The following is a 9314-nucleotide window of genomic DNA, read 5'->3' as shown; positions in this document are numbered from 1 at the left end:
AACACATTAACACATTTTAAATAATAAAAAATAAAAATTAAGATAAAGACTTATCCTTTTTTTTGTTCTTTAAAATATGTCCTATTAACACTTCAAAAGAACTTTTAAACTATAATGGTGTACGATTTTGCATGTTAAATTACGGAGTCGAAAAGTTCTTCTTTTTTTTTTGTTTTGATATATTAATATGTAGGGTTTAATTAGGATTTTTTTTTATTAAAATGTTAATGATAAAATTTAAATATAAATTTTGTTAAGTAAACACAAAATTAATTGACTTTGGGTTAACTAAACATAAAAATTCAAATAAAATAGTCAAGAAAGCAGAACAGGGAATCAACAACTATTTTTTAAAAATAGTCAAGTTTTGATCATACGGACCTTGAAAAATTGAGAGACTGGAAATTAAATGGAAATTTTATTTGTCCATGTACATAAATACGAAAAAATTTCATTCTCAATAAGTGAAGAAAAATTACAATTATGTTCGAATTAACTAAAAAAATGTGAAAAACTCATTGTTATTGCCAGACTTGGCTTTTTCAAACATTCTGCTCAACTTTCGTTATTAATAATTGTGCACCTAACTAAGTTTTTGTGAGATCTGTGCGTAAAAAAGAAAAAGGTCTTTTCTTTATGATTTTGGAATTGAAATGAATGCAACATTTAGGTCAAATATTAGGTTGGTGTGAAGCCTATTTTTCCCACTTTACCACTGGAAAAATTAGCATGTGCACATCAAGTGACCAGATTATGTAAAAAGGATGAAATTATGGAAAAAGTACTAAAAGTTGAGTTCTGGAAAGTCTGATTTTGAAGGTTGGGGATGAGTTTGCTGGAGGTGCTAAACTTTAAGGACTAATTGTGCAAAATTCCAAAGGAAAAACAGAAAAGTAATTATTGCGACTGGAGCCCTACTCCTGCACAGAAATGTATTAAGCTAGATTATAATTTATATAATCGTCCTTTGTTTTAATTTTTATAGAAAAAATCCCAGAACTCTACCCCTCGACTAATTGATGTATTGTCATACTTCAAAAATTTGGAGGAGATCTTAAGTAGGCCTGCATATTGTCATCGCTTTGTCTATTGTTGACTCGAGATATTCTCGTGCAAATTATGTAATGACACTCTCCCATCCATAACTGGACCACCTCTGTATTTTGTGCACATTTGGTTCGCTATTGATGTAATTGTCTCTTTTATACTAATTGGCTATGACACAGGTATATGTTAAAGCCAAAGAATGTAGCGAACAACTCTCGCCGGAGGATTTCTCTATCATACTTGGCAAACACTTCACCTTCTTCTATGAGCAGGTAAATATAGAAGTTAGATTAGCCAATGTTATTGAACTATTATTTTGCATGGTCATGCAGTATTGTTAATTGAAACTAAGAATCAAAGGTGGTTTGTTGTAACTTTTAAGTTTGCATTGAGATACAATGAGTTGGAGTAAAAATTTTCGACTTAAGATTCTACTTATGGGTGGGCACGAGTCCAGTTGAATCAAACTCCAACCCAAAAATCGAAGAGATTGAAAATCTAACACAGATCGAATTAACCCGACCCAAGCTGAACATGTTTTGGTTGGTTTGATTTGACCCCAAAGCATTTCGCACAATCCCACCCTCCCAATACAACAACTACCTTCCTGTCCTCCACCACAAGATCACCATCACCATCACCACCACCACAAAAATGTTTAAAAAAAAAAGAAAAAAAAAAGAAAAGAAAAGAAAAGAAAAGAATTTACCAGTATAGAATGAAAAAAAAAAGAAAAAAAAAAGAAAAGAAAAGAAAAGAAAAGAAAAGGTCTCACTTGAATTGTACCCAATTTTCAATAAATGGTCGCTTGAATTGTACCCAATTTTCAATAAATGGTCTCCAATAATCTTTCTTGTTCCTTCCCTTTTTCGATTTGATTTCCACCTCCCAACCTGGCAAAATGGCGTTGATGGCAAAGTTGGAGAAAAACAAAGAATTATTCTGCAAGTACAGATTTTTTTTAATAGAATTGTTAGTTAGCAGTGTTCCTGTTGCCAAAAATTATTTTTGACAATAGCCAATAACAGGAAGACAATTGTCTTTTTGTATCAATTCTGTAGAAAAAATCTGTATTTATAGTATTGCTCAAAAACAAAATCTGAAATCTTCTTTGGTTTGTACTTCTGGTGGTGGTGGTGGACCTACTCGTGGTAGGGCCACAAACTTTGTAGAGAGAGGGAGAAAAGAAGAAGATTGATGGGTGCGATTGGGTGGGTATGGGAATTGTGTTAAAACTTGAAATGGTTTAAATTTAAACTTGCATTGTCATTTTTTTTAAAAAAAAAAAAGGTCAGGGTAGGTCCAACCCCATCATCGAGCCAAATTTTTGGGAATTGAACAGAATGGGCTTAACACTGACCTATATCAGGTTGGTCAGTTTGTTGGTTTCAGGATTATTTTGCCCACCCCTAAATTTCTATGACATAAACTGAGAAAGGGTTTTTAAAAGAATATTAAATCCAGGTGTTTCTGATGATCGTATAAATATGGATTTAAAACTCATGACTACAAGTTGTGATTGGTTTGGATTCTTAACAACACAAACTATGGGAGTGAAATAATAATTTCATACAAATGTTAACACCCTTATATAATCTCATCCAGCTATTTTTTTAATTCAAAATATCATCAATGTGGACCCGCATGTGAATCCCATTTGAGATTATGTAGAAACAGCAAACAAGAATCTAAGCATCATCCCCATGAATTTGGACTGGCTACATGAATCATTTTGCATTACTCAGTCAGTTCTATCCTACATCTACTAGATCCAATGCGATCATATTCTTCTTCATGAAATCATATCATGTTAATTTTGGACTATTTCTCCCTATTATAACTTGTTGTAATGGTCGGATTACACTTGTGTGGTGTGGAGCACCTTTAATCTTTGCAAGATACATGCCCAATCATGTTAGTTGTCCTTGTCTTGGTTTATTTTCAATAGTTCCACCTCCATTTAATGGAGCATGGTCTTGTTTCTCATCTTTCTCATCTTATCTATTATAATGCGATTTTGTATCCAACTTAGCCTCTTCATTTCCTCTATATTCATCTTGTGGACCTTGTCCTTTTATGGTATAATACTTGGTTCCCTATACTATGACTGATTTAACTATCGTTATGTGGATCTTACCTTTTAAGCTCATATATATCACATTTTACTATTACTAAAAATAATCAACCTAAAGCCTTTAGATTCTGAAGTTCTGACTTACAATTTGTTACGCAATACACCAAGATCAGGGATGGTTTCATCTCATCCTCTGTTTTGTAGGTCAAAGCTGCAATCATCAAGGTAGTGGAGAAACCATGGGAACGAATACACATAGATGGTCAACCACATGAACACGGTCAGTGTTTGATTTCGAAGATTATTTTTGGAAAAAAATACTCTATTTATACATGTTTCTTGCAGCAAATCATTAATACAATTATATTTCAGTTATAACTGCCTTCCCTTAAACAGAATAGTTGCGGAAATATGTTTTAGTTATGTGTGCATGCCATTTCCATTCTTTTATTTTCTGGTTAGGGTCCCTTTTGTACAGCCGTTGTAAGTATATATTGTAGTAGTAATGCTTTTGATATCGGAGCTTCTATCAAAAAGTTGTCGACTGTTTGGAAGTTTATCCAAAAAGCGCTTTTTTATAAACTTTATATTGATTTTATTTAGATTTGAAGTTAAAACATGGATTTAAAGCTTACTTAAATATAAATTAAAATTCCCTTAAAAGCTCAATTAGAGCTTATTAGAGAAGTTCAAAATCTAGGCTTCTTTAAAACAACTTTTTAACCATTTTTTTGTCAGTAAGTCCTTTTTGACATTAGCCAAATAGCCAATATTAGAAACAAAAGCACTCGCTCCACAAAATCCTTTTAGGCTTTGGAGAAGTCCTTCCAAACACACTATTCTACTTATACTAAATCTTTCCTCCACCTATAGTATAAACGGGAATACTTTAATTGAATCTTCTGCAAACATATCTGAGGTTAATAGAGTTGCATGTAAAAATTAGATGTTTTATATAAACCTGAATTTTTCTCAAGCTATTGCACTCTCTGTGGGTGTAGTTGTAGATGTTAAGGTATGTTAACAGGTTGTTTGTACTGTTGAGCTGAACTTTTTTTCTAAGGAGCAGGAACAGGAACAGGGACGAGACTTTCACATTCTCTCACTCTTGTAACCTTGAGTGAATGAATAAATTCAAAAGGAAAGAGTGATTGTCGAATCTACCAAACCCCAACATTCTGCTAGCCATGAACATCTGCAGATTAAAATTGGATTGCACATGTCATCATTTAAAAGGAAAAAATGTCTTTGCCCCATGCTCTGGTTTCAGAAATTTGAATCCCCTAAAGTTTGTAGAACATATGGTAGATTTTTGGTGGTAAAAGCATCCAGGCCACTGGATGCTTCATGTTACTGGGTTAAACTCAGTTAGTATTCCTTAGAAACATGATACAGGCCATACACCTACTTAAATCTACACCTTTTTATTCTCAGTGTCTTAAAATCTTATATCCACTTATATATTGATTGCATATTTCATCACTGTATGTTGTTATGCTTGTATTACCTAGATCTTATAAAATATATGGAGAGCTGTTTTCTTTAGAAGGCTTCCATGCAATTGAATTCATGGTAGCGTGCCTCGTAATAAACGATTTTATTTTTATAAATAATCTGATACTTCTCAGTTGTTCGTTTCAACCAAAAAATACATTCGATTTCAGTTCATAGTAGACTTTTGTCTATGTTTTTACTCATTACTAGTAAGATTGGTGGTGAGGAATCATATTTTTCAATATGCTTGTGTGTTTTCTTTCTTTTTAATTGTTGTTTGCTGGGTATATGGAGAAAGCTGTCAGTTCTATGAATTATAACGAGCTATTTCGATGTCTCCTCTAAAGGTTTCAAGCTTGGATCTGAGAAGCATACAACTGAAGTCACAGTAAAGAAATCGGGTGCTGTCAGGGTGGATTCTGGTATCGAGGGTTTAGCATTGCTGAAGACAACCCAAGTAAGAACTCTCTTTAATCTTTTATTCGATATGCATTTTCCTTGATTTATATCTTTCAATATCTCTTGTTTGAGAAAGTTCTATTGATACCTTTACATAGCAGGCAATTTGCCATATACAAACAGAACAACTTTAATAACATTATGACGAGGAGCTTTAAGGGTATATGTTGAACCACTAGATCTAAAAGCTTAAGGGTTAGATCGGGTCAAATATCTATTATTTAAATAATATCTTCTCACGGGTAGGCGAGATTCATTTTTTTCATAAAAGCCTAATATGTGCACAATTCATTTAAATGGGTGGCGGTGAGACCTGAACCTTGGTCGTTTGCCTACTCTGATATCATGTTGAATCATCCGATCTAGAAAGTTTAAGCTGTTATATTGGTCCAAATGTAAATCATTTAAATATTATCTTCAATAGCATAGCTTCAAATGATTTCCTTGGTGGTGTCTCATTGTAGAGTTTGTCCTATGACAGTCAGGTTTTGAAGGATTTATCAGGGATAAATACACAATATTGCCTGAAACACGGGAAAGGATTCTGGCAACAGAAGTCACAGCATTATGGAGGTAAATTGTGAAAGATTCCGTCCATTATGCAATTTAGTTGAGAAGTTCATGGAATGTTGATTTCTTTTTCTGATCTTGATTGTATTGATAACCAGACTTTTGCTTCTTGTTCTTGAAGTTTCAGGATATAAACATGTTTAACAAAAGACTAGTTCTTGATGTAGGTACTCTTTTGAGACTATCAAAAGTATACCAACAAAACAGTTTTACTTCCTGGAGAGATATACGGATGTGAAAAAGGTTTTGGTTGACACTTTCTTCGGCCATCCTAAAGAGGGAGTATACAGCCCGTCTGTTCAAAGTACTCTCTATTACATGGCAAAGGCGGTTCTTGGCAGGTACAATTCTTTTTCAAATTTATGGAATGCTTTACTTGATTCTGGTTTCACGTGGTAACTTAACTCTTTGATTTCTGTGTTTCCAGGTTTCCTGATATATCATCAGTTCAGCTAAAAATGCCGAATATTCACTTTCTACCAGTCAATTTATCAAGCAAAGAAAATCCAGTTATTGTTAAGGTAGGCTGCCTTCATTTTCAGCACGATACAGAAAGGACAATTGATCACAACTCATTTCTTTCATATTTTTCAGCACTTATTTTCGTAGTTAATGCTTGTCGATTTCCCTGAATGCAGTTTGAGGATGACGTATATTTACCAACAGATGAACCACACGGATCAATCGAAGCCAGTCTGACCCGTAGACAGTCAAAGATGTGATTCACCACTGAAAGGCTAGAAGAAGGTTTCTAGTCTATTTTGTTGAATCCTCAATAAATAATCAATCAGAAATCTTTTTCTTTTGTGCAATAGACATGTACATATGATGAATAACTATTAACTTTGCGATAATGTCGTTGCTCTGGTGAGCATTCCATATGCAACTCTTATTATTATATATTGTAATTCCTCCCAATCTGGACGGATTATTTGCCACTTCCATTTAGTCTGTAGTTAGTGGCTACTTATTCTAATGTCTTTGGATGACCAAAATAATTTATGTTTGAAATCTTATTAAAATTTTATATTATATTTTTAGAGGATACGAATGTAGAAAATTTGCTAGAGGAATGTCTTAAATTGTTAGAAATTTAAAGATATATTAAAAAACACGATATACGACTGGGATATGATGTAGGCGATTAACCAATCCGTGTCTGTAAAATTGTTTCCTTTGACTTGATTCAGCCATATGGTCCACATCCTATCAACATTTGCATGGTGAGCAAAGAAAATTGGGTCTCGAGCGGCAGAGTACAAGGCCCGCATGTCGACTGGATTGTTTGGGTCGACTACGGTTCTGGTCCAAGAATGCGCATTATTATGAGGTGTGTGCTTGACCGGCGCCTTCGAGCGTGGAGATATCATAATCGGCCCTATAAGGGTTTTCGAAGAAATCAGTTGGAGTCTTTGATTGGGTAATCATTTGAGTATGCATTATGGCAAGATTGACTTTGAACTGAACTTTCCGGGCTACCGTTACATTGCCGTAGGACCATTCTAGAATAATCACTGACGGTAGCAATGTTAAAAGATTAATTTGTAATCTATCTTCAAAGAGTTCAAATTCAAATTGAATACTTCAAGCAACAAAGGAAGATTCATTGAATGGTCAAATGGATAAGATTTTCAATTCAAATTGAATACTCAACTTCAATATTCAAACAATGCAAGCTAGAATCTGGTAATTATCTTGAAGCAGTAGTCTGATGTTCAAATACAGTTGGAATTGAAGATTCAACAGCTGCAAATGATGATAAACTACACATGTTATCTTGTTATGATTGTAATAAGTTCTTAGGGCTAGCTTACTCAATGTTCTCTATAAATAAGGAGGTATCCATCTAGTGTTACAAATGTAGAAGAAGTGAGAAAATCTCTCAAAAAATTAGAGAAAGAGTGTGCTGTAGCAATTCCTTTGTAATCTCTCAAATTTCATAAGTAAAATATCATATTTCTCACAATTATCTCCTTCCATACCCAACAAATTTTGGTATCAAAGCCAGGTTAAATACATAAACGAATTCCGACCAAAAACTGAAATAAAATCAGCCTCAAAAACCACCACAGCAGCAACAGTTTTTTTTTTAACAAAAACAGGGCAACTATGGCAACAAATACAACAGCCTCTTTGTTCACTTATTCACCAAGTCAAGTACCAATTTTTGAAGATGAGCACTATGAATATTGGAGTAGTCAAAAGCAAGCTTTTTTCATCTCTTTAGATTTATGGGATGTGTAATATCTTAAATTAATGGAAAGAAAAGTCGAACCAAAAAAATAAAAATATATGACAAAAGTAAAAAAAAAAAAAAAAAAAAAAAAAAAAAAAAAAAAAAAAAAAAAAAAAAAAACACACATGGCAAGCAGTGGAAACTCAAAACTATTCATTATAAATCTATCCAAACTATTAATTAATAACACACACACACACACACACACAATACACAGTCAAAGGAAAACGATACAGAGAAGAAGAAGAGAGAAAAACAAGAAAAAAAGAAGAAAAGAGGAAGAGAGGAAAGAAAAAAATAGAAAAAATTCGCCAACATATTAGGAATAAAGTGTTCTATACTATTATGCTTGAATTTTTCAATTTTGAAAGGGAAGTAAAAAGTTATTTATTGAAAGGTTATGTTTGATTTTATAGTTGTTAGATTGTTAGATTAAATTCAATTTTATTGAAGGGGTTAAGTATAATAATCTATGAAATTGAGTAAAATGAAAGAAAAATTAGTTTTAGTAATTAAAGAGACTTTAGAAATTGTCTAAACGTGAAATAATTAAGTTTTGATATCGCCTATTTAATTATTGAAATTACTTAAAATAGTTAATTGTTGATTTAAAAATTATATTATATTTCAGGCAGCAATACGGACATCTAGACAGTTTACCGACCGAGTTGATTTTGGCGTATATGGTTCTGTGAGTGAAAAAATATAAATATTTTTAAAGTATTTATAAATTAAATATATTGTTAAGGTATGCACAATTATGTATTTGAATTACATGGTTATTATGAAAATATCTTTTATTATGATACATGTGAGATTTCAAAGATTGTATACGATACATTATGAATTGAAATATGAGATATGATTTTGAGATCGACCAGAAAAGCACCTGTGATTATATATTTCTTCTAGTTCACTGAGGGACCTTGGTCGTGTTCTATACTACACTGATGGGTTTTGGACCGGGGATGAAGGGGTCTCAACCGTGTACATATAGTTTACTGAGGGGCCTTGGCCATATTCTAGAATTGATTATGAGAGGTTTTTGAGACCGAATTTCGTTCACGGAGGGGGCCAAAGGCCCGTACGAAAATCCTTAGCCTGAGGGGCGAATTACATATTTTAGTCAGAGGGTACATTTTTTGTGAATTTTTCAGCACGTTCGATGTGATGAGATTATAGCATGATTATGAGCTGATGTTCATATTATGATTTTAAGATGATATTTTATGACCTTATGTGAATATTTCACTTTTTTGCTATAATTACATGATGGTAGCTTGTGAATTATCAAATGATATGAATTTGATTTTCAATAAAAATATATAAATGAAAAAGTATATTTATTTTGAACTTCTCCACTCATTGAACTATCAACTCATATACTTTTTCACGTTTTTCCTTATCAGACAGCAGTTGAGTATCTGAGCATCT

General features: G+C 32.9%; 1 protein-coding gene across 1 annotated transcript in view; it reads left to right on the top strand.

Moving 5' to 3' along the window:
• The window catches only part of LOC111375160 (uricase-2 isozyme 1), a 10157-nt gene extending 3511 nt beyond the window's left edge, over positions 1–6646 (top strand). The window contains exons 2-8 of the mRNA XM_022997953.1: positions 1227–1319; positions 3326–3401; positions 4963–5072; positions 5556–5647; positions 5812–5985; positions 6072–6165; positions 6283–6646. Of these exons, the coding sequence (XP_022853721.1) occupies positions 1227–1319; positions 3326–3401; positions 4963–5072; positions 5556–5647; positions 5812–5985; positions 6072–6165; positions 6283–6366 (723 nt within the window). The 3' untranslated portion in view covers positions 6367–6646. The remainder of the gene's footprint in view (positions 1–1226; positions 1320–3325; positions 3402–4962; positions 5073–5555; positions 5648–5811; positions 5986–6071; positions 6166–6282) is intronic.
• The last annotated feature ends 2668 nt before the right edge of the window (positions 6647–9314 follow it).

Source organism: Olea europaea, unplaced genomic scaffold (genome assembly GCF_002742605.1).
Source record: "Olea europaea var. sylvestris unplaced genomic scaffold, O_europaea_v1 scaffold1344, whole genome shotgun sequence".
NCBI lineage: Eukaryota > Viridiplantae > Streptophyta > Magnoliopsida > Lamiales > Oleaceae > Olea > Olea europaea.
This window is presented reverse-complemented; position numbering and strand designations above follow the sequence as displayed.